The following is a 24,227-nucleotide window of genomic DNA, read 5'->3' on the forward strand; positions in this document are numbered from 1 at the left end:
CTCCCAAGGGCTTGTCTCCTCCACCAATCAAGCAACTCTTCCAAGTCTTCCTCCAAGGTGGAGTTGAAGTCTTCAAAAGTCAAATGTTTCCAGCGCAAGTCATGAATGGAATCCCTTTAAAGATGGATTCTTCAAGAAGTCTTCAAAACATGCAAGGAAGCCTTCTAGGCTTCCTCCAAGTATGGATATGTGGGAATCCGATTACTTTCAGAAAGGATGGCATCTCCAAATCAGTTCTATTTAAGAAGGAAAAGGCCATAAAATGATTTAGACACCTTAACTCATCCAAGTTGGGTGCTCCTCCACTTTGTGCCTTTTCTTCAACAAGACTAGCAAATTCAAATCAGGCTTCATGAGATGATACACAAAGAGGCTCTCAACACAATAAGAGGCGAATTTCTGTATATGTAGGATAATTGCTTCTTTGGGATCATCATTTTCAAACAGATCTGAAACCCAGCAGTAAAAAACACCTGCATTTATGACTGAAGACTATCCCAGCAGTGCCCTCAAGAATATCACCACATAAAGTGTATCTTGGAATCCTTCAGCACTTCAAATGTGCTGGAAATGACCTCAGGAAGTATATCATAAGTCTGCTTCTATGGAAATTGAGTGTTTTTTCTCTTACTGATCTGAAGTAAACCCTTTACACCTGCTGTGTATTCGCTTTGCCAAATATATATGTCAGGTTTGAGTGCATTACAGGGACTACAGAAACACACCAATTACTTTCAGCTGCTGAACTGATCCTTTACAGGCCAAAACTGGTCCTCAGGTATCCATTCCAGTAAGTGTGGATAATCAGGTAGGATTTGCCCATTTTGCTCTTGTGTGCACCAGGTTGTCCTTTTTTTTAATAATTTAAGTAGATCTGAAAATTCTAAAGCTTACACATTAGATTTCAGCCCTAGAACCCTAGATGCCTTGGTAGATTTTCATTGTTTCAAAGCTAAAAATTGTTTTTCACTTGAGAACCTATCTTGCTACCCCTTCATTTCTGCATTTAATTAGGGTAAATAACTCTTCTTGTGGCTGTTTTGTTGATTTAAATTTCAGATCAGTATATGACATTGATTTTCAGATTTTCTCTTTGTTTTAGCTTTAGACGACCATCATTTCATATCTGTTTTAAGGGCTGAAACATGCTGCTGCAACTCACTTGTTTGTGGTTCAATTTAACTTCACTTTTTAGACAAGTTTTATAACAGCATTGATTAAATTTCAGGTCTGGAATTTGTGGGAGTTAAATACACGGAGAAACTCTTCATAAATCCCCAAACTTGCTCAATCAAAGTCAACTTGAATTTGGAATTAATATTAATTAATCAACTTGATCCCTAAATCTCTTATCTTTCAAAGTTGGTTTTAATTGGGTAGTGACTTAGGTAACGTTAGACTTGGTTTGTCTTACCTTAGGGATGCTAATTGCTGCTAGGGAAACGTCCCTCGTGTTAAATTTATTCCAACCTAAAAAGAGGGAAGTGGTTGTCTGGGTAATAGTGCAACTCTTCTGAGTTATACTTAAGCTTAGTACTTTGCAATAGGGGGTGCAATTTTGTGTGATACTGACAGCTACTACTTGTTGTGTTGAGAGACCTTTTCTTGTGACTAATTTATCAACTTTGGTTGACATCCATGCTGTCATTAATCAAATGGAAGACTACAAGGGTTACTTGAGCATTAGTGTTTGCTTTTTGTGGATAACCACTTGGGTTGTAACATCTCTGGCCCCATTTGCAACTCTTAGCATGCTATTGTTGGATATGCATGATGTTATCAAAAATTTTGCTAGAGCATCTTAATGACTTTTGGAAAAAAAAAAAATTAATTTATTCAAGCAACCTAACGTTATATGCTATTATTTTTTTAGCTTGTTTTGTGGGTTTGATCTCATGTACATTATTTTGTGAGCTTAACGATGTTAAAATTTATTGCATTATAACTCTGCATCTGCTTTGTCACTTTGAAGTTTCAAGCTTTCGGTAAAATGCAAAACTTTTGATCTTCTTCATAAAACATTTTGATTTTTGATACATTTATTTCAGTTCGCTTTCTTTAATGTTATGTTGACAGTTGGCGCAAGAAGTAAATGGGATGGAACCCCTTGAGGTGGCTGCATTTCCAATCATGAAGTATAACAATGAAGTTTTTGTCTCTAGAGAAAATGCCATGTAAGTACAGTATACCTCTAGGCATGATCTGCGTATGCATGTCTATTTGCATTTCTTGCTTGGGAATTCATACTTTTGATTGAAAATTTGAAACAAACCCAAATGGGATTTGCCTTAAAATCTTAGAGAGAGTAATAAATAACGTTAACCGCAAAAATGCTAGTATGGAAATTGGATGGGTGTTATTAGAAGCAGAACCTGGTGAAAAGCTTCGTTTATGATTTAGATGCACATCATCTTAAAGTATATAAATCACCAAGGATGGCTATCATATCTGGGCAATTGATATTCCATTTACATGCCCGATATTGCCATTATGCAGTTTTTGTAAAGAGATTGTGACAGAAGTTTTATTTGAACAATCAGCCTTATAAGTGCTCGCATTTTTTCAGTTTGTCATGGAGGCACATTGCAATCCGTCCTTTATATATACATATATATATATTTATATATTTATTGAATAAGTCATATTACTTGGCTTAACTTCTTTTGTAACTGGTAAATGGGATGCATGCACAAACCTGCCACCTATAGAAATGGGTGTCCATGCAGGTTCCATGATAATTATTTTATTATAGAGCAAAATATTAATAAATATATCACATGATGGAATACTATTGTTCCACCAAGTCTCCAGGATGCAGGGATGTGGGGACATGTTAAGTGACCCCCAAAATTTCAAGGGATTTCTTAGAGTATGTTGGTGTTGAGAATTTACTTACAAATTTGGAGCTGAACTAAACTGCACCGATAGTAAAATAACGACAGTACAAACCATAGTAGCAAGATTTGAATACAAATGCAGATTCAAATATGATTTGGTACGACAAAAATAGGTTATGAAAAAAATCTAGTATGGCTCCAATATGGAAGTAAATATCTCATGGATAAGGAAATATGTATTTTTTTTCCAAATTTTAAAAGAATTTCAGCCTCAGGAACTCACATTAAATAAAAAGTTCTTCCTTGAAAGTTTGATGATTTGCATTTTTTATTGGTTGCTAGCGTGTCCGTGACTTACAAGATTAGCCTGTGGTCTAAGGAACTGTGATCTAGAGGCATCTAAGCCGTCAAAATTACCTAGGGATCGCACCCGGCCTGGGCCACACCAGCTCTTAATGTGACTGGATTTTAGGTGTTTCCTCCTTGCCACCACAGAGTTTCAAATTTAGGTTATTGCAAAATGAGTCCCTTCGAAACCAATTTTGCTACCGGGATTTGAATTTTATATTTGAAGGACATGGGGGTGGACTTTGATCCACTTATGTTGCACACAAGTCACAAGATTATTTAATTTAATTTCTCTAGGTGCAACCACACATTCAACCACTACCTCAAGGTGACTCCATGGCTTCCGGTTAAGCCCTCATGAGAATTGAACCTTACCCAATGGTGAAAAATTCACTTTCCACCATTGGATTCAATCCCTCTGGACAATTTGACAATTTACTTTATATTTATAGAATTTTAAAAGTTTCTTTTTAATGTTTTCAGATTTTTTTTTTTGGTATATGAGTGGATGGGTATCAAAGACATGAGGTCTATTTTTTCTATGTGGTTCATGGACCCCCGAGATCGGTGACCACTATGTCCATGGAATATTTGTACCAGCCAGATCCACCTGAAGGGATCACTTCCTGCCAACTCAACCATGGAGCTTGACCTCGAGAGTGTCAAGAGAATTGAACCCACGTCTTCTCAATAACAAAGGTGCTTTAACAATGGGGGCTCAACTAATTGAGTTAACCCTCGACGCTTAAAGACATGAGGTCTATTATCAAAGACATTAAAATTAAATTGAATGTACCTATCTGTACACATGAGAAATTCACCACATTTTATATCGTTGCTATGGCTGGATCTTGCTACTATGCTGGACGCCAGTGAACTGAATAACTTCTGCTCTTTGGCACAGTCTTAGAAAGAGGATTGATCATTCTGAGTATTTTACTTTGGATATTGGTCAATGAATGCAAATATAAATCTAACAATCTGATAAGTGGAGCAATCTGTGGACAATATTCCCAAGAGATGAAAAGTTAACTGGTAGAAAAAGGAAGCAGTGCCTTAATAATACCCGTGCATATTATGGACTTTCCACTCAACATGCTTGATATTGCCCCTCAATTATAATAAACAAATTAGTTTTCTATTTGAAAACATTTTTAGTAGGATGTTGGTTTGTATCTAACCTAATGTATTTTGTATCTCAGCCAGGAATTAGGTTAGGCACTGTTGGAATTTCTAAGTTTAACTTGTTAGAAATTCTTCCTATACTTTATGATTTATTTCTTCCTACTTGTTCAATTACATAACGAGTTATTTACCATGTAAATACTGAAAATAAATACAAGTACAGTATCAACACATACAGATCATCAACTGAAAGTAAACAAGCACACAAGTGACACCGTTTATTTTGGACTAATGTCCCCGGAAAAACCCAATGCGGGAAAACCGGTGCAACTATTCAGAGGGTTTTATTATTATGCAGTTTCAAAATACAACCTGGGTGCCAGAAATGGCTTACCCAACAAAGAATGCCCTCGACAGTAGTACCTCTCAGACGGAGACATATTCTGGCTAAAACACCGGATGAACGATCCCACAGCGACAATGCAACTTCTGTTGCTCTGCGTCACTCTGATAGGGACTTCGTCACCCTATCCGGCTCTCTAGCTGTCAGTTTGTCCCATGAAATGCTCCCAGCGCTGCCTCTAGGCCCTGCGCCAGCCTCTCTGGCCCAACGTCAACCTCTCTGGGCTTTGCGTAAGCTTCTGGAGCCTCTGCGTCAGCCCCTGAAGCCTCTGCGTCTCACACGCTGGCCCTCTCTAGCTTTGCACAGCGCCTGGCTGCCTCTGTGTGGCCTTTAGCTGGCTCTGCGTTCTTCTCCCGGCTTTGCGCTGATCCTTCTAGTACTAACTCCGCCTCTCTGCTATGTATTCACTGCCCCTTAGCTGCAACTCTGATCACTCACTCAATTTCCTCAGCAAACCCTGCCCCAGAAAATCGAGTTCTTGATCTCCAACGGTGTGTTCTCTTACTGACCCTCAAGCCTCCTCTTATACTTTTCTCGTTGGTCCATCAACAATCGAGATTAAATCTCTAATCAACGGCTAAGATTAGATTTGGCTTGATCCATGAGTTTTGGACCCTTCTAACCCAATTTTATATTAATACCCATTAATATTTTATTTTTCCTAAGTTTAGACTTAGGAACTCCATTAAAAATATTAATTATTTTAATATCTCCCAAATCGGTTAGAATTTGCCCAAACCATTTCTGGGTCTTGGAGATCTCATGTGCTTTAGCCTCTCCACCAATTTTCATGGCTAGAGCACATCCGATGCTACCCCAAATCAACACTCCCTCTTAGTGAGGACTGTGCTCTAGTAATACTCCTCATTGAGTATCACCCTGATCATCCAGCATCGGTCCCTGTGCTGATGCTAAGCCTTCCCGCCTAACATTCTCTGCATTGCTGCATTATGTACTGTTACCCATGACCCTGCCACTGCCACTGCAGCATTTGTACGACAACTCCCTCTACATCCGTGTTGCTGCCCATGGCCCTGCCACTGCCACTACTGCATCTGCACTGCATCCCCTTCTCCTCACGCTGCATTGTGCTGCCCATAGCACTGCCACTGCTAACTGCTGCACTGCAACCTAGTTACTGAGAAGGAAGTAATTGATCCACCCAACTTTGACATCCCTATCAGGCTAGAGACTCTCCCGATGCTAAAGCTCCCTTTGTCGCTAGCAAGTGCTCCCTCTACTGACCTCTGCGCTGCTGCAACAACTCCATGCATCTCGCACTGTTGCCTCACACTGTCTCGGGACTCCTGCACTGTAGCACCCTTTGTCACTCCATCCGCATCTGTCTCTATCGACATCTGCCAGTCTTGCTACTTCTCTTTGGGGCTCCCGTATCAAGGTATAATCCAAGAGGTTGGGTACTTCAAGGATCCTGCCCCTCATCGTCTGTAGTCCGTCTGACTACAGCTCGATGTCTCTCCACTTCCTCTCAAGTGGCTCATGAGCACTCATGGCACAGTCGTCATTTGTCTCCACTTCTTTCTCTACCCTCACTGGCGTTGCTTTGGTCTTAGAAGCCTCTCCCTTACTCTTCTTCCTCAGACATTGGTTCACATAGTGACCTAGTTCCCCATAATGGAAGCATTTGACCTTGGAGAGGTCCTTCTTCTTTCTCTTCTCCTGCTTTCCCGTAGATGCGAGAGCCGCATCTTCTTCTTCCTCCTTGATTTTGACCCTTTCCCTGCTACTCCTTGCCTGGGTCACTCGTCTGATCTCTTCTTGACGAAGAGCCGCCCATAGTTCCTCCCAATCTGGAAGGCGCGACCTGCCTAGTATGCTCTGGACAAATACCTCCCAGTCCTCTGAGACTGCATTCAATGCGGTCCTCACCATCAGTTCCTGATTCGGCGTGGCCCCTATGGAAGTTAGCTGATCACGCATCTCCTTCATTCTACTGAGGAAGACATCTATCTGCTCTCCCTTCTGCATCTGGTATGACCACAACTGATTTTCAAGTAACATCTTCCTCTGCACAGAAGTATGCTGGTACAATTTCTTCAGGGCCTCCCACATCTCATTTGTCGTGTCCTTCTCGGCAATATGCGGCACCACATGATCCTTGACCCCATCAAGGATGATGCACTTTGCTTTGACCATTACCTCCTCATACTTCTCATTTTCAGCTGGATCAACTGGGATCGCTATCGTTTTCAAGGCAAAGTGCTTGATGCGATGCCTATCTAGAATGGACAAGATCCTGGCCTTCCAGACTACGAAGTTGGAAGCTCTGTCCAGTCTATCCTGATCTCTTAGCCCATTCACTGCCATCTTGCTGCTCTTCTTCCGACTCCTCTGAGTCTCTTTACTTCCCTCCTGGGAGTCCTTGGTTTGACTCCCTTTGAGTCTCGATTTCCGTTCTGGAAATCCCTCCTCCTTGGTCTTGCCCTGTTAGGTAATGTTCTGACCACAGTACCCCACTAGCTTTGCTCTGCAAATTATTTACAACCCCCTATACCTCAGCAACTTGAAGAACCGAGCCTCTAGGCTCTGTGCAATCCCGACACTACAAAATCTGCACCTCTTGGCCACAGCGTCAATTCTTCCTGGCTAAGAAAGATGACCGAGCACTGCGTAGGTCAGGTCTGCTCCTCTTTGCCACTGCGCTGATCCTCCTCCTGGCTCGAACTGATGACGCAGGCACTCTGCGTCACCCCTTCCTTGTTGCTTTCTGCTAGGAACAACTTCTGTCACTCGAGACAACTGTTTTTTGCTGCTACTGCTCTGCTCAATTGATGCCTTCAATTATCCTGTGATCTGCAACCACGCTTTGATACCATGTTGGATTTCTAAGTTTAACCCGTTAGAAATTCTTCCTATACTTTCTGATTTATTTCTTCCTACTTGTTCAATTAATTAACAAGTTATTTACCATGTAAATACTAAAAATAAATACAAGTACAATATCAACTGAAAGCAAACAAGCACACAAGTGACACCGTTGTTTTTGGACTAATGTCCTTGGAAAAACCTAATGCGGGAAAACCGATGTAGCTATTTAGAGGGTTTTATTATTATGCAGTTTCAGAATACAACCTAGGTGCCAGAAATGGCTCACCCAACAGAGAATGCCTTCGGTAGTAGTACCTCTCTGTCGAAGATATATATTCCAGCTAAAACACCTGGTGAACGATCCCATAGCAACAATGCAGCTTCTGCTGCTCTGCGTCACTCTGAGAGGGACTTCGTCAGCCTATCCGGCTCTCTAGCTCTCTGTCTGTCCCATGAAATGCTCCTAACACTGCCTCAAGGCCCAGTGTCAGCCTCTCTAGCCCAGCATCAACCTCTCTGGGCTATGCGTCAGCTTTTGGAGCCTCTATGTCAGCCCCTGGACCCTCTGCGTCTCACACGTTGGCCCTCTCTGGCTTTGCGCAGCTCCTAGCTGCCTCTGCGTGGCCTATAGCTGGCTTTGCGTCCCTCTCTCGGCTATGCACTGATCCTTCTGGTACTAACTTTGCCTCTTTGCTATGTATTCACTGCCCCTCAACTGCAACTCTGATCACTCACTCAATTTCCTCAGCAAACCCTGCCCCAGAAAATCGAGTTCTTGATCTCTCTCGGTGTGTTCTCCAACTGACCCTCAAGCCTCCTCTTATACTTTTCTTGTTGGTCCATCAACGACCAAGATTAAATCTCTAATCAACGACTAAGATTAGATTTGGCTTGATCCATGACTTTTGGACCCTTTTAACCTAGTTTTATATTAATACCCATTAATATTTTATTTTTCCTAAGTTTAGAATTGGAACTCCATTAAAAATATTAATTATTTTAATATCTCCCAAACTGGTTAGAATCTGCCCAAACCATTTCGGGGTCTTGGAGATCTCATGTGCTTTAGCCTCTCAACCAATTTGCATGGTTAGAGCACATTTGATGCTACCCCAAATCAACAGGCACTAGGCTCATACAATGTTTTAAAAATCGAAACCGGTGACTGGAGCAGTCCACCTAATGAATCGGGTTTCGAAACGGAACTGGTCGAACTGGGACTGGTTAGGTCTAAACGAACCGGTTTAAAAAAAATACATTAAATTATTAATTTTTAATGAAAAAAACTATTTTTAAGATTTAAAACCATGATTCCAAGCCAATAGAGACAAAATATCCAAAGATTGCTCATTTATATACCATGTAAAGGTGAATATATCAAAATGGCACCGAGTGCAATACATATCTTCGACAAAATACATAAGAAAATGAGGCTCTAAATGGCCTCTAGAGTGCAAAGCCAAAGCCTACAAACTATGGGGCTAGTGGCCTACTACAAGTCTACATATATGATAATAGTGATCGACATTATCACTTGAAACTTCTCATGAGTCATCATGATCAAACTCAGTTGGTTGAGTCTCGACTCCCAAGCTTTGCAACTGCTTGAGTCACAAACTTCTCTATTGGTTCAGTGACTTGAGTCTCAAACTTCCGAAGGTATTTTGCCCTAATATGCCCTATTATTTCATTTGGTGCTCCACATGGCTTTACATGGCCTCCTATCCCAGCCAAGTGTTGCTTGAACCTGTTAATACCCCCTCCTTCAATAGATTTTTGGCAATGTTTGTAGATCATTTTGCCATCAATCATATCACAATGAGCCCATGCAGCATCCTTGGCTTTTGGAGGCATGATGACTACTACTTAGCTTAAACTCTTTGCTGTTTCACTACTCCAGCAAAAGCTCAACACTCTCCACGCTCCCAATCAAACTCACAAATACTACAAATGAGATGTGTGAGACAAATGAGAGGGAGAAGGGCCTTTTGAAGGCTTGGAGAGGGTGTCTTTGGAGGGAAAGAACCCTTACTTTCCCTCCAAAACACCCTAAAAAATTGGAAAACAGTGCTACGTGGGTCCTCTGCCGCCGTGGCAGCTAACCGGCTGGTTCCATCCTAAACTGGCCAGTTAGGGCGATTTTTAGGCGAAATGGTGGGTCAAACCAGGTTTTTCTGCTGGTTTGATCCGATGGGCTTGCTAACCGGCCGGTTTGACCGGTCACTGGTTCAGACCGGCTGGTTTTTAAAACACTGGGCTCATATGAGTAACAAGTGAAGCTGTGTTATTAGTATGTATAAGAGATATTCACACATATTACTTGTGTATATTGTATATTTTAATTTTTTACCCTTTGGGGATATTTGGAGTTATTCTCTGATTTCTTTGCGGTTGTGCAACTCCTCATCATTATTATGCTTTGGAGCTGCGCTCTTCCTCTATATTTGACATATTCAGTGTTTATTGTGCTATTTCTGGTATCAAGTCGTGTTAGAGTGAGCGATTCTCAGATCAACTTCTGAAAGCAGTACCTTTTAATTATGTGGCTATAACTTTCTTCTCTAGACAAATCGAACTTAATTGAGACCTGATTTTTTGGAAAGAGGAAATATCAGGCTTTCACAGGTCCAAATTTCAGCATATTTGGCATGGAATTCTGGGAGCTAGCTGCTACAGTTGATGCATGCTAGGTTGACGTGATTTATAGAGACCCAAATTCAGTGTGACCTAGTTCATTGTAAAAAAGAATATGAGTCTGTCACAAGATTAAAGTTCAGATTATATGGCGTGGATTTTAAAGAGATACAATCCATACAAGTTCTCTCTATAAGGAATGGAAAAAATAATCAGGGTTTCATAAATTGAGCGTAAGTCTTTGTTGGCTGATCCAAACTAAGTGAGACTCGATTCATTGTAAAGAAGACATTTCATGCCTTACACAAGAATTCGGTACACGGTCAACCTGTAAAGTTTAAACTAGTGCCCACAAATGGGTGAAAGACAACAAGCCAAGTTAAATTAGGTGTAACTATTTTTGGAATATCCAAAGCATGCGATTTAAAAAATGTTTGGAAGATAAGTTTAGTTTATTAATTAATAATGACCAACAAATGACCAGAGGTAGGTCAACAAGACTGCTTGGTACACAAGCAACAATCTACCATACAAAGTGGGAGTGCAAAGGCCACTCCTATAAAAGCAAGAATCAATGCTAACCCACAAGATCTAAAGCACAACTATCACAATGTCAAAATGAAGAAATACAATGCTCTGGAGCTGAGTACTAAGGAATGAGCCTCAATGCTCCAAAAGCCTGCTGCTAGACAGAGAAGAGTGGGGGTCTTCTTTTGAGGTTGAAAGGGAAGCTCTCCTACCATCTGAGGCTGAAGGAAAGAAACTCTATATAGAAAACTATCTGGAGGATATCGATCTAGTCTGGGAGATGTCTCTTTGTCTAGAAGAGATGGGCCCTTGCACAGAGTTGGTAGAAGGGGGCTTCTTGCCAGTGTAGTGTGAACTATCTTGAGATCCCCTACAACCCTACAACAACTTTGCATGTTTTGAAGAGGACACTAAGAGAAATTTTATTAAAAAAATGGGACCAATTTGGATGGTTGGAGAGATCTTGAATTTTTTTTGAGATACTTAATATATTTATAAGAAATATTTACATCAAGAGAAAACAAAAAGTGGAAGAGTATATACAATGGTATTATATCCTTTTCCTTAAAGCAATAAACATAACAATAAAATTTGAATAGGCACTAGAGTCTAACAATTTGGCATCCTTGATCCATAAATCCTTTTTGCCATCAATTGCATACGTTACCCTTCTCTTCACAAAAGATTAAACATAGACAAAGAGCTAGCTTCATTCTCAAAAACATATTTGCATCAAAGCTTCCAAAGAACAAACAGAGCATCAATTCTCAAGTAGTGCCAAATATCACTAAGAGAAGTATGAACCATAGTTTTGGAGTCACCCAACAACATTGCACGCCAATGACGATGCCCTTGAAGAATAGCAGACAAATAAGTTTGAACATGCTCCCAACGCGACTTGGCCAAAAGACAATCCCAAAAAATTGCTTCATCATTTCAGCCCTAAGGCATGCAGGGCAAATTCCATCCGAGGAGCCACTCTTAGTCAGGCGGGCCTTAGAAGAGAGGCCCTAATAGTCTAATAGATCACCAACTAGGCAAATACTCGAAACTTGTATGACATCCTCATTGACCATGCACCATGCAATTGTTGGATCCAATGACTCATAGTGTCAGAAGACGCCTACCATGCATTAAGCACTAGAGCAAGTTGATGGCCTCAATGGAGAATGGAGGACAGTTTGTGAGAATCATAACTAACCAAGGGACACCCAAAACTCCATTCCCAGTGACATCAAAGGGGCATGACATATACATATTCATTTTAAAAATATCTTCCTATGGGATTGTTAACCCCTAGGTTACATATGGTGTTGACTACTAGAGCGCTGAGATCTATGGTTTCACAGTTATTGGAGCTTGCCACATAGTTTCTTCAGATTTTGAGAACTAGGTATTTTTAGCAGTTCTCCTATGTTCTAGGAGCCATGGTTCCAGGGCCTACATGTTTAGAGTTAACTACATATTCCTGGTCGTTGTGAGTTCATGATCTTGATGAGTGTCTTTCAGGTGACATGCAAGGTGTTTCACGAAAATGGTGTTTTTTGTGATTAGGGTTATACAAGGCTCACATATTGAAACTTGAATTAGACAACTGATAAAAATATATAGTTCTCAAAATCTAAAGAAACTTTACATGAATATGATACTAACGGGACTATTTTCAATGACGTGAGTAGCAGCTATTTTTAGATGTGCTATTTGTAGTAAATGTTGCCATAGCTATTATCTTAACATTTCAAGACTGCAAGTTTTTATGTGGAACTACTATTTTTGACATATCTGTTTTTATCAGGTCGATTTTTAGTGGTGGAGTGTAGTGTCATGGTTTTGATGCACAGTGCTGGTTTCATTGTTGGGTTCCAATTTGTATGGAGGATGTGTGGTTATATTTCAGGATGATCATCAACAAGTCACAATTACCTCACATTTGGACATGCGGTAGCTAAATATAGATATACCAAAATTCTCATGATGGTTGATTTATGATATCAAATTTATGACATTATCTAGGCGTAGCGAATTGCTTTCCTAAGATATCTTTGCACTATTTGGAGGTTTGAGTTGATTAGTTTGGTATGTGCATGCATGTGAGTTGTTATTCTAGGAAAATTCAAGTTAACTCCAAGAGTTATCCACTTGACTTGATCTTGCATTATCTTTTTGGATACTGAAAATCATAAAAATGGAATCTATATGCATAGAGAGAGTTTGCGTGGGTTGATTTGCATGCATGAGTGTTCATGCTTTAATCTAATTTGGCATTAGGAGAGGTCAAGATATGCATGGTTTATGGCTAAGTTTACTAGTAGAGTGAGGGAGTTAGTACATGATGCAAGGGATTGACTTGGAGTTCAATATCTTCCTTATCTTATACCTCTAGTGCACATGCATTGGGATGCTCTTCTCCCATACTTTTATAAAGGAGCACTGGAGACCACTATTTTACAGATGGATTCTTCTTGCAGGTTTCAGGGGTAGTGCTTCCATCTTTCTTCCACCCTTTTGTATTGACGTTTGTAGCAATGGACAGGAACTTCCTTATGGGTCTAAGTGTCTAGACATGTGGAAGTTGTCCAAAGCCTTTAACCTTAGAAAATTCATTTTAATGAAAGTGAATTGCTTCTTATAAAAAGTGAGTTTATCTAATGAAATGTAAAGGCTTTTACTTTAGTGAATTAGATGAATCTTAACTGTTGATCTCAATTGAGGTGAGATATAATCTCAACTGTTAATCACTTTGGAGATTAGGGTTATGGATTTGGTCAATGACTCAGGATTATATAAGCAAGGCTAGGTGAAGGAGAAAGACACGAGAGAAAGATTGAGTGATTGAGTCACAAACGAGAGTGATTAAAGAATACAGCAAGGGTGATAAAGGATCTTCATCTAGTGTTCAGGCTAAGGGAGGAAAAAAACAGGGTAGCAGTGAGGATAATTCCAGCCGCAGAAAAATAGGTGGAGGCTGTACCATATTTCTAAGCACAAATTGCAGGAGTTGAAGGGTACTGTACTCAGCTGTACGAGTAGTAGCATGCAGCAACAGCTGAGCGGAAGGACGGGCTGTTGGACTCAGGTTGAGGAGACTGTATACAGGCTGCAGGGTTGCTGAAGGTTTCCACCAGTCTGTATGAGGGCTGTATGGAGCAGCATCGATGTAGATTAGATATCTTCAGGGGCAGATTGGCCATGTTCTAAATTGTTGTAATTATTACCAGTTTTCTTTGAGGTCCATTTTCCCAGTAAGGGAGCCCTTGTTTGCTAAGATATTATTTTAATGAACAGTAGATTTGAAGGGCAGAAAATTTCTTTGTGCATGTGTGAAATTGGTGTCTAATTTGCTTCTGCTGAAATTTATTTCTTTTACCAATTAAAATCCCAACAGTGCATTTTATTCAGTAAGTTGCAATTTAATTAATTCACAACAAGGAAATTACTAGGAAAAAATCTGCCTGTTTTCTAGGGTTAAGGAAATTGAACATTTTCGACTTGACAGCTCTTTGAGTACTACTTGCCAGAGATTGACAGGGTAACTCCTGGTGTATTGTATCTTTGGATAGTTTCTAACACTATATTTATATAGCAGATAACTTTAACTATGCTTTTTCCTGGCTCCTTGAGTTTTGTTGTTGCTTCCTGAGAGCAATCCTGTAGCAGGGTTTGTGTTGTCATTCTTGTGTACTTGTTTTGAATCTCTTTCACTCAAGGTGCATCTTTTTGTTTGTTTGTTTGTCAAGTTGTTTGAGATGATACCTACAGGCTTGACTTTTGGCTTGAGAAACTGCGACCCAGGGGCATCTAAGCCGTCAAATTCACCCGGGGATCACACCCAGCCTGGGCCACACCAGTCTTTAACATGACTAGATTTTTGCCCACGGAGTTTCGAACCGGTGAAGTCCACATCCTGGAGTGACTTAGCAGTACACCCCATCACCATCTATTCTGCACCAAGGTGCATCTTTTCTTTTATGCATTTGTTTTGGAGTTTTCTTTCACTCAAATCACATATTCTTCTCCATTTGTTCCATTTTGCAGCTGATTTAATTAGAGAAACTATTCTGCATTCATGCAATTTTCTTTGTAATTTTTATGTTGTTCTTGGGTGCTTGAGGGCAGCTTAGTGGGCAGGTGAAACTTCACACATTCACAATTGCTTTGCAAAAAATAGAGTTAGTGCCAAATTGCTTTAACACAAGAATGCTCAATAATAACCATGATGCCACATAAATTAATTTTGACACTGATAAAGCAAAATGCTAAAGGGACTTGTGAAACTAAGATGGGTAAATTAAACCAGTTTAAGCTTGCAAATTGTGTAAAATACTTGCTTGCTTTAAAAAAAGGATATTGCATGCGTTGTAATAGAAGCTCAATGCAAGCACTCAACAAATTAAAATAAACAAATGTCAAATTTGTGCTAAAATGAAAATGGATGTGAGTACCATGTCAGAAACTAATCATGCATGAGTGAAATGAAATTAGCAAATGAGAACTAGAGTAACTAAACTAAGATGATTAGTTCACCCACAAGCAAAGATCCTCCCTCTAAATGGGGAGAAGGGATTTAGCGTTTTATTAGTGAATAGTTACAATGAAAAGAGACCTCTCAAGAGACTTCGAAAAGAAAAGAGATCTTTACAAGATTTGTGCTTGTGATGCACTAGACTTCCTCCTTAGATGCCCAAAGTAATTGGCAAATGAATGGCATAAAGAAAATGCCTCTAAAGTCTGGAACTTGGAGAAATGTTTACATGTAAAAATCAGATTGTGAAACTTCCCAAATCTGCCTAATGTGTGTACTGTTTTGGTATTCACAAATCAGCCACTCCACAATCACAATGCATGCAAGAGGAGAGAGGCTAAGCCTCCTCTAGCTCTCGGCCCTTGAGAAAAAAAATTAGCAGCCCTCACAACAGCCCACGACCTCCCTTAAAAACTAGTCTTGAAGTGAGAGCCCAAGGTTTTGCACACAAGTTATTAAAAGTTTCAAACAATGAATCCTGCACGCTGCCACAAGAACAAGTTAGAGAGGGCTGCAAAACAAACCAAGTGTTACCTATGAAATTAATCAAGAAAATTACAAATGTATTTGTACAATAGTCTATAAAGGCCAACCTAAAGAGTATGAGTAAACTCTCCTCTTTACTTTGCCATAATTTGACTCTAAAATAGCAAGATTACAACAAATGAAGCACAATACTTTGAGAAATAAATATTAAATGGATTATGCTTGAGATATGAGTCCAAAGCCCGAAAGAAATCACTGCAAGTCAAATTCTAAAGATGAGGCTTTGGAACTTGACAAATGTGGGTTCTCATTGAGTATTTCAAGAGTGGGTTGGTACCTATGAGAATTTCCCCTCATGCTTGAAGCTTGATCCAAAGAAAGATTTTCTACACAACTTCACATAGACAAATTATATCCATATGGGCTTAATCACATGCAATGATGAGAAAATTTTAGAGATTTATTGGACATCAACTAAAGAATTCTTTATCTAGAGTAAGTAAATAATCCTTATGCTAATGTAAGATAGCTATACATCAACACAACTTGAAAAACATAATGAAATAAGTAGAAAGACAAGAGCAAGAATATCAAGATATTACCATAAGGAGAAGAACACCTCAAATATAACTGCGAAGTCTTTTGTATTAATTTGCAAAAGAGTGTACAATCTAGCAAAGTATCAAAGCTCGTATCAATAATTACAGTGAGAGCCCATAACTCTATTATATAGAATCTTGGGATCCAATCCCAAGGCAAATGGTGACAATCCCAAGACAAATAGGTGACAATCCAAATCCTCCCTCATGCAAATTCAAATTTCCCAAATGACAACTTGATTTCTTTGTTCAAGCCCCACACAATCCTTGAGGAGGGAGCTCAAATTAGATGAGAGGACATGTGGGAGAGTGATGTGGAGTGGTAAGAGACCACTCTCCACCTCACTCAAATAAACTCTAATCCAATCTTAAGTCAACTCATAATATCTCCTTGAAGCTCGAGTTAACTTCCGCAAATCGTGGATCTTGTCACTAGAACTCGTTGTCTTCTCCACAAAAATTCAATTTTTTTGATTTGTGGCTTATGTACATCATTTGAGCATGTGTGGATATTTATTTTTCTCTATTTATTTAATTTATGGACCGATTTATTGCCACATGTTCCACAAAACTTAGGAAAAGTGGGTTTTGAGGGTCTAGAACTTATATTTAATCCTTCAAAGTGTGTCATGGTAGAAAGTCGAGGGTGAGAAGTGTAATTTTGAGCACACATAACCCATACAACTTTTTTAGACATCACTTATTACATTTTACATTTAGATTTTATTCAAATTTCCGCCCCGCGGGAAATCTATAGAAATGATAGCCTTGATGGATGAGTACTTGACTACTAGAGCGAAAGTCTTCTTAGAGTCGATCCCTTTTTTTTGCAAAAACCCCATAGCCACAAAACAGGCTTTTAACTTCTCCATGTTACCATCTGCAACATGCTTAATCTTATACAATCATCTCGAGCCCACCACTGCCTTGCCTTTTGGTTGTAGCACTACCTCCCAAACGCTACTCTTCATGATGGAAGAATACTCTTCCACCATGGCATCCATCCACACATGATGCTTGGATGCCACCTGAAAGTTAGAAGGCTCTGCCTCAACCAGTTCACTCAGAAGCACCATATACCCAAAATAGCGCTTAAGAGCCTTACTCTGTCTGATTGAATACTGTGGAGTACTAACATACTCTTGGGCCTCTCTCAGTGTTTGCTCAACCCACTTGTTCCTGTTCCTCCCTGTGGTAGGAGTCTAAGGCTGAGGAATCCTCTGTTCATGTTCCTGATGAACTTGCTCGGTGTGCCTACTCTGCTCTCCAACCTCTATGATTGTACTCTAAGGAATGTGCATTGCCTCAACCTTGGGTACTTGCTCCTCCTCTTGAACCTCCATCAAGCTGCCAGACTTCCAAAGAGTCCTCTCCTCTTCGAACTTCACGTCCTTGCGTACAACTTTCTTCTTGAGGGCAGGAATGTAAACTCGATAGGCCTTCATTGTCTCGCTATATCCTACAAAGAACCCTTCTCTACATTTGGTTCCAACTTGGTTCTCCTCTCCTTGGGAACATGACAATACACAAGTTATTCGATGGTACAAATGTGCCCCAACTCCAGTTTCTTCCCCATGAATGCCTTCTTTGGTGTCAGTTTTCCCAACACCTTGTGTGGGCTTCTATACTGTAGGTATGCAACGTTGTTGTAGGCCTCTACCTACAAAAAGCTTGGAAAATCTTGATCATGGAGCATGGCCTTGGTTGATCCAACCAACGTTGCACGAAGCGGGGATGAAACGGGGACGTTTTTTGGAAGCAAGGACATGGAAGCGTCATTTTCTAAAAATCTAGGAAGCGAAGCGTCTCGAAAGTGTCTACTATATATATATATATATTTATATTTTTTGCATTTATATTCAAAACAAACACATCACAAATACCAAATTAGTTGTAGAAGACATGAAAACATGCATATTTTTACATAAATCATGATAGATATGGCATCCATGATTCCATTGTACATCAATGATTAATTATTTGAGCATCAACCATCTATATTCTAAAAATTACAAATATACATCAAATTTTTAAGCATATTATAAAACATAAAACATTTAAGCATATTATAAAACATAAAATGTAAAGCATATTATCTAGCAAGTGAGCAACTATCAACATTAGTAATGTCCAAAATTCAAATAATAATGTTTACAAAATAGGCCACTTGGCCACCACCAAGACAAAAAGGTTCAAATCCACAACAAGCCTACAAGTCTAATGATTAATCTATGACAAAAGTAGTAAATTCTGAATATATCTACCTATGTTGCACGGGTTCGCGAACCCAGGGTTGGGGTTCTCGAACCCATCTCAGGTTCTCATCCCAAAGTACCGGATTTGGGTACGGGTGCTTCTGAGAAGAACCCATAAGAACCGGGTTCTTCTATGAAGAACCAGGTTCTAAAAAAATTGGGTTCTTTTGTCTTGACTCTTGACGGGTACAGAGAACCCTGATGATGGGTACTTGGAACGCCAAAATCGAGTTCTTTGGGTTCATTTTAGTTTTTATTTTTATAATTTTAATTAATTTAATGGGCTTCCCCTAATAATCCAGGTAGCTAGTTCTTCATCTTGCAAGAGGAATTGGAGTATTTATGCCTTTATCCATTCAGTAAAGATAAACAGGTTGGGCTCAAAGAAGGCAGAGAACTTAGTGTACATTCATAGCACACTTCGTCTCATACCTCGAAAAGACCCTGGGTACAAGGAGGGTCCTTTCAAGAGATGGGACCAATACACAGATGATGCCATGTGTATGGACGAGGAGATACAACCAGATGGCCTTATTGAGCTACCTTCAGTTACTATCAATGAGCAGGAGCCTCAAGATGAGAGTGATTTGTACCTGGAGAGCATGCTAACTGAAGGTCTGAGTGATGCTGATGACATGGATGTTGATGGTATGGCTTCAGGAAGCCATTGTTGACTATTAGCTATTTTTATTTTAGTATTTTAAAATTTTGTAGTTCTTGTTTGGAGATGCCTTAAGGCAAATTTTGAATATAGTATGACAATGGACATATATCATGATTCTTATTAATATGTAAACTCCAATTTGCAATTGATATCAAACTAGAAATTTTGAAATTTCATTGTGAATGTTGAATGTTCAATGATGTGCATGTTTAAATATATAAAGTTTAAATAATAAATATTGTAGTTTTCTATTTTAAAGTTGAAAAATATACAAATTCATATATATTATAATCTATAAAATATAATATATATATATTAATATACTCTCGACGAACCCACACACCCTGTTTCAAAAAATGACCTACCCATCCTCGTCCCCGTACCCGTCCCCAAACCCACGTTTCCTGACAATATAGATATCTACTAATCTCTCCTACTTCCACCACGAAGAGAAAGTGGCGGTGGGCTTGCACGTGGTGGCAATGAAGAAGATGATGCCTGTGGAAGTTGTGGCACTAAAACTAATGAAGATGAACCCCCTGCTGTTGGTGTTGAACCATGGAACTTGTGAACCAAGGGACCAGATGGGGGTGGCATCTCAACTTGATCATCATCATTTTGGAATCGCTCAAAAAATTCGTACAAAAAAAAAACCACTAGTTCACAAAAAAATAAAAAGCAAGAATTAGAGAAATGCTTTATAAGCAAAATTGACACATTTGAATTCAATGGACATAACACTTATTGACTGAATTTTGAAATTCATGCCACAACGGAGATACCTGGAAAAGAGCATCCTCTAATTGCTCTAATTGCAACACTCCATCCTCCAAATTGGGCTCCTTTGGATTCCTGTTCCAAGCCTTAAGGTCTTTATTAGTCTTTGCATCATCACAATAATGGGACAATAATCATAAGTTGTAATGAACATAAACCAAGCTCTCTGCTCTGTCTAAACTCAACCTGTTGTTTTTAAAATTGTGGATGAAAGAATAAGAGCTCCAACACCTCTTTGCAGAAGAAGTGTTTACCACTTGTGATAGCACCTGCAATGCCAAAGTCTATAGAAGTGGAATAGCACCTCCATGCATGTTCCACCACTCAAGAGAAGAAAAAGTCTCTCGATCTCTAATTGCATGCATGCTCCCAAATGGACCAGTGCTAAGCGATAGTTGAGCAACTGTCTTCATACCATTGCAACGTCCTCCTCATCAGGGACTAATTTACTCAATGCAATCATATATTTTTCATGAACCTCTGGATCTAGGTGTGGTTTTCTCCTGCTCCCCCCTGGTGTTGGTGTTGAAAGCCATGATGGATGATAGTATTTAGTTGTCAAAACATATGCTAATGCATGCAATGGAATATTTAGCATTTACCATCGGTTTTCCACCTCTCCACGAATATAATTGTACAAGGTGATATCTCTAGGCTCAACAATGTCTTTAATCTGCCCCAACATGCTATCCATTTGCTCATACACCTCCCCAATTATTGGTCGATCTAAATCTGCAAACCTGATCATGTAATAAATTGGTTTGGTGATTTGCAAAACATATTTAACATGTGACCAAAAGTACATGTCAAGAATAGTGTCCTTGGCTACATGAGCACCATCTCTATCAGTGTTAATTTCCTCCCATGATTCAACGGTCACCATATTAGTTAAAGCTTGTCTCACCTTCACTAGTAGCCTAAAGGTGAGGTAATAACTTGCAAATCTTGTTTTTGCAAGTTTAAGCAACTGCAACTTGGAGTAAGTGCCATAGAAGTAGTTTACCCTTGTATGCCCCGTGATAAATTTAATGAGTTGCTTCCCTCTCGTGTAAAGCTCATTAATCCACCCACATTCTTTATGCTTCACAATATCAAGAATATTGTCCTTGTCAAGAATAGTGTCCTTGGCTAGTGACCAAAAGTACATGTCAAGAATAGTGTCCTTGGCTACATTAGCACCATCTCTATTAGTGTTAATTCCCCCCCATGATTTAGCGGTCACCATATTAGTTAAAGCTTGTCTCACCTTCACTAGCCTCATAAAGGTGAGGTAATAACTTGCAAATCTTGTTTTTGCAAGTTTAAGCAACTGCAACTTGGAGTAAGTGCCATAGAAGTAGTTTACCCTTGTATGTCCTGTGATAAATTTAATGAGTTGCTTCCCTCTCTAGTAAATCTCATTAATCCACCCACGTTCTATATGCTTCACATTATGACCAAAAGTACATGTCAAGAATAGTGTCCTTGGCTAGTGACCAAAAGTACATGTCAAGAATAGTGTCCTTGGCTACATTAGCACCATCTCTATCAGTGTTAATTTCCTCCCATGATTCAGCGGTCACCATATTAGTTAAAGCTTGTCTCACCTTCACTAGCCGCCTAAAGGTGAGGTAATAACTTGCAAATCTTGTTTTTGCAAGTTTAAGCAACTGTAACTTGGAGTACGTGCCATAGACGTATTTTACCCTTGTATGCCTTGTGATAAATTTAATGAGATGCTTCCCTCTCTTGTAAAGCTCATTAATCCACCCACGTTCTTTATCCTTCACAATATCATGCATCAAAAGGTCCAATGTGTGCACCAGGTACCCAGACCAAAAGATGTGTGGATGAGTACACTCAATAACTTTTCCTGCTGCCTTACAATTTACTGCATTATCTATGATCACTTGAACCACATTATTCAGACCAACATCTTTGATTGATTGCAATAGGAGATCTGCAATGTTTTGGGAAGATGCATTGATGGAGGAGGAGTCATAACATTTAATAAATACTGCACCACTAGCAGAAACGCCAAGAACATTTATCAAATGTTGGTTTCTAATATTTGTCCACCCATCTGATACAATGGATACCCCACAATCCACCCACTCATTTGTAAAACGTGTCAAAGCTCTTTGAACCTTTGCTTTTTCTCTTTCTAATAACATTGTTTTAACTTTCTCATAGTTGGGGGACTTGTACCCTTTTGGGGCTTCATTGATGGCCTTTACCATTTCATGCCAATAGGGAGAGCAAAGCACATTGAATGGTATACCGCAAGCACAAAGAAATCGGACTATCTTTCCATCCACATCATCCCTCCCAACAACATTCAGGAAATCCCCTATTGTTCTTTTACCTCCAGAGCTTGCAGAAGTACCATGAGGAGATGAGCTACCAAATCTAGAGGTTGCACTTGATTCAGATTGAGTTTTTTGTTTCTTGCTTTTTTGTTGTGCAACCTCCTCTATTTGGATGTATTTTCTTCTTTGTTCAACTGAAATGTTTGGGCAAATTTGTATCCCCACAACACCATTTTTATCATCACTGCCCATCATCCCACAAAGATGCCTCCTTAGATGGGTATATGAACCACTAAATGGTTTTCCTCCATGACAACCACGAGGGCACAAAAATTTGTAGCTTCCACCACCTTTTCCCCCTTCAAGTTTGGTCACATAGTTCCACAAGGGTGTCAATGCAACTTTCCCCTCTAGTGTTTTAGTGTTCCCTTCAGGTTCATCCCCTTCCTCTTCAAACCCTTCCTCCTCATCATACATTGGGTCACTCATATGGGGACCACTATCCTCTTGTTCTTCTTCCCTTCTATTCCTACTCCCCCTTGCCATCATTAAAACCAAAAGTGGAATGATACATAGAAGCCAAAAGAACACCATCTTGGAATATGAATATAGGTGGTGGACAACTTGCAATTAAATGAGCAAGAAGAAAGAATGGGAAAGAGTAGGAGAGGGAGGAGAAAAATACAAAAAACAATGACAAAAAATGAGGGAATTTGGGGTTTGCACTTACCTCTTTAGCTCTTGTAGGTGGAAGCCCTTCTTTACTCCTCCGAGCTCCTCCTTCTTCACTCCTCCAAGCTCTCCTCAAATCTCTCTTCTCTTTCTCCTCTCTTCTCGTCTCTTCTCCAAGCTCTCATAAAATAGAAGTGAGCAAATGAGAGATGAATGGGCCTTTTAATCCCTTCAGTCCTCACCCTAAGCCAACTTGGAACTACCCACAACCAATAGAAATTAATTTTTTTTTAACAAAACACCGAATTAGTGGGTCGTGCGGCAAAAAAGGCTTGCTGCTCAGCGAAGTGGTCGTGATCCGTACGGATCCGACTTTGAACCTTCGCGTTTCGTACAATCGATCCGCCAGCCGAAATGCGTTTCGGAAATTCCGAAACGCGGATCGGCTGTATAGTTCTGACAAGGCAGGAACCGTTTTTTCTGGCCTGATCTGTGTTTCGGAATTTCCGAAACGTGTTTCGGCTGGTGGATCACCCATGGATTTGTATGGATTGTGTTTCGGGCTTTTGATCTGGGGGGGGGGGGCGTTTCCTGCAACACTGGATCTAACTATAGCCCCGTTTTTCCATTCTGCAACCCCATTTTGCTGAGGGTTGTCCATAATAGTCAACTCTTCGATGCCTTCTTGAGCACCGAAGTCCTTGAAGGCATTCGAGGTGTACTCACCTCCGTTATCTGACCTCAGTGTCTTGATCTTCCTTCCTATTTGATTCTCCACAAAAGCCTTAAACTCCTTGAACCCACTGAAGACTTCGTCCTTTTTCTTTAGAAAATATATCCAAGTCTTCCTAGAGAAATCATCAATGAAGGTAACATAATAATTGTACCCACTCAAGGATATTGTTGACATGGGCCCACACACATCTGAGTGTACTAGATCCAAAATCCTTTTGGACCTAGTGTCGTTGCTCGAAAAACTGGTCTTGGCATATTTCCCTAGTGCACAACCCTTGCGCACCTCATGCTTCTTGACCTTCATCTTAGGCAACCTTGTAACATCTCCTTGAGCACATTAAGTGCTCCATGGTGAAGATGGGCCATCCTCCTATGCCACAATTCTTCTACCCCTCTACTGCTACTCACCAACGCATGCACTAGCCCAAACTGCAACTAAAACAAGCTACCATGCCTGAATCCAATCACTTTTGCTACCATGGAATCCTTGGGACGAATATAGACTTCACCCCCTTCAAGGGTCAC

At 39.9% G+C, this 24,227-nt stretch overlaps 1 protein-coding gene across 4 annotated transcripts in view; it reads left to right on the plus strand.

The window, feature by feature from the left end:
- LOC149214759 (uncharacterized) overlaps window positions 1–24,227 on the plus strand; it is a 61,436-nt gene that overhangs the window by 6,318 nt on the left and 30,891 nt on the right. For 2 of the 4 annotated variants that reach the window (XM_089392406.1, XM_089392407.1), the window contains exon 2: window positions 2,077–2,174. The exons of the other annotated variants lie outside the window; for them this stretch is intronic. In XM_089392406.1, coding sequence (XP_089248532.1) covers window positions 2,077–2,174 — 98 coding nt within the window. The remainder of the gene's footprint in view (window positions 1–2,076; window positions 2,175–24,227) is intronic. 4 annotated transcript variants of the gene reach the window in all.

The sequence above is a fragment of the Pinus tabuliformis genome, chromosome 1_1 (genome assembly GCF_031772625.1).
Source record: "Pinus tabuliformis cultivar Carrire ecotype Pingquan chromosome 1_1, CPIR1, whole genome shotgun sequence".
Classification (NCBI taxonomy): Eukaryota; Viridiplantae; Streptophyta; class Pinopsida; order Pinales; family Pinaceae; genus Pinus; species Pinus tabuliformis.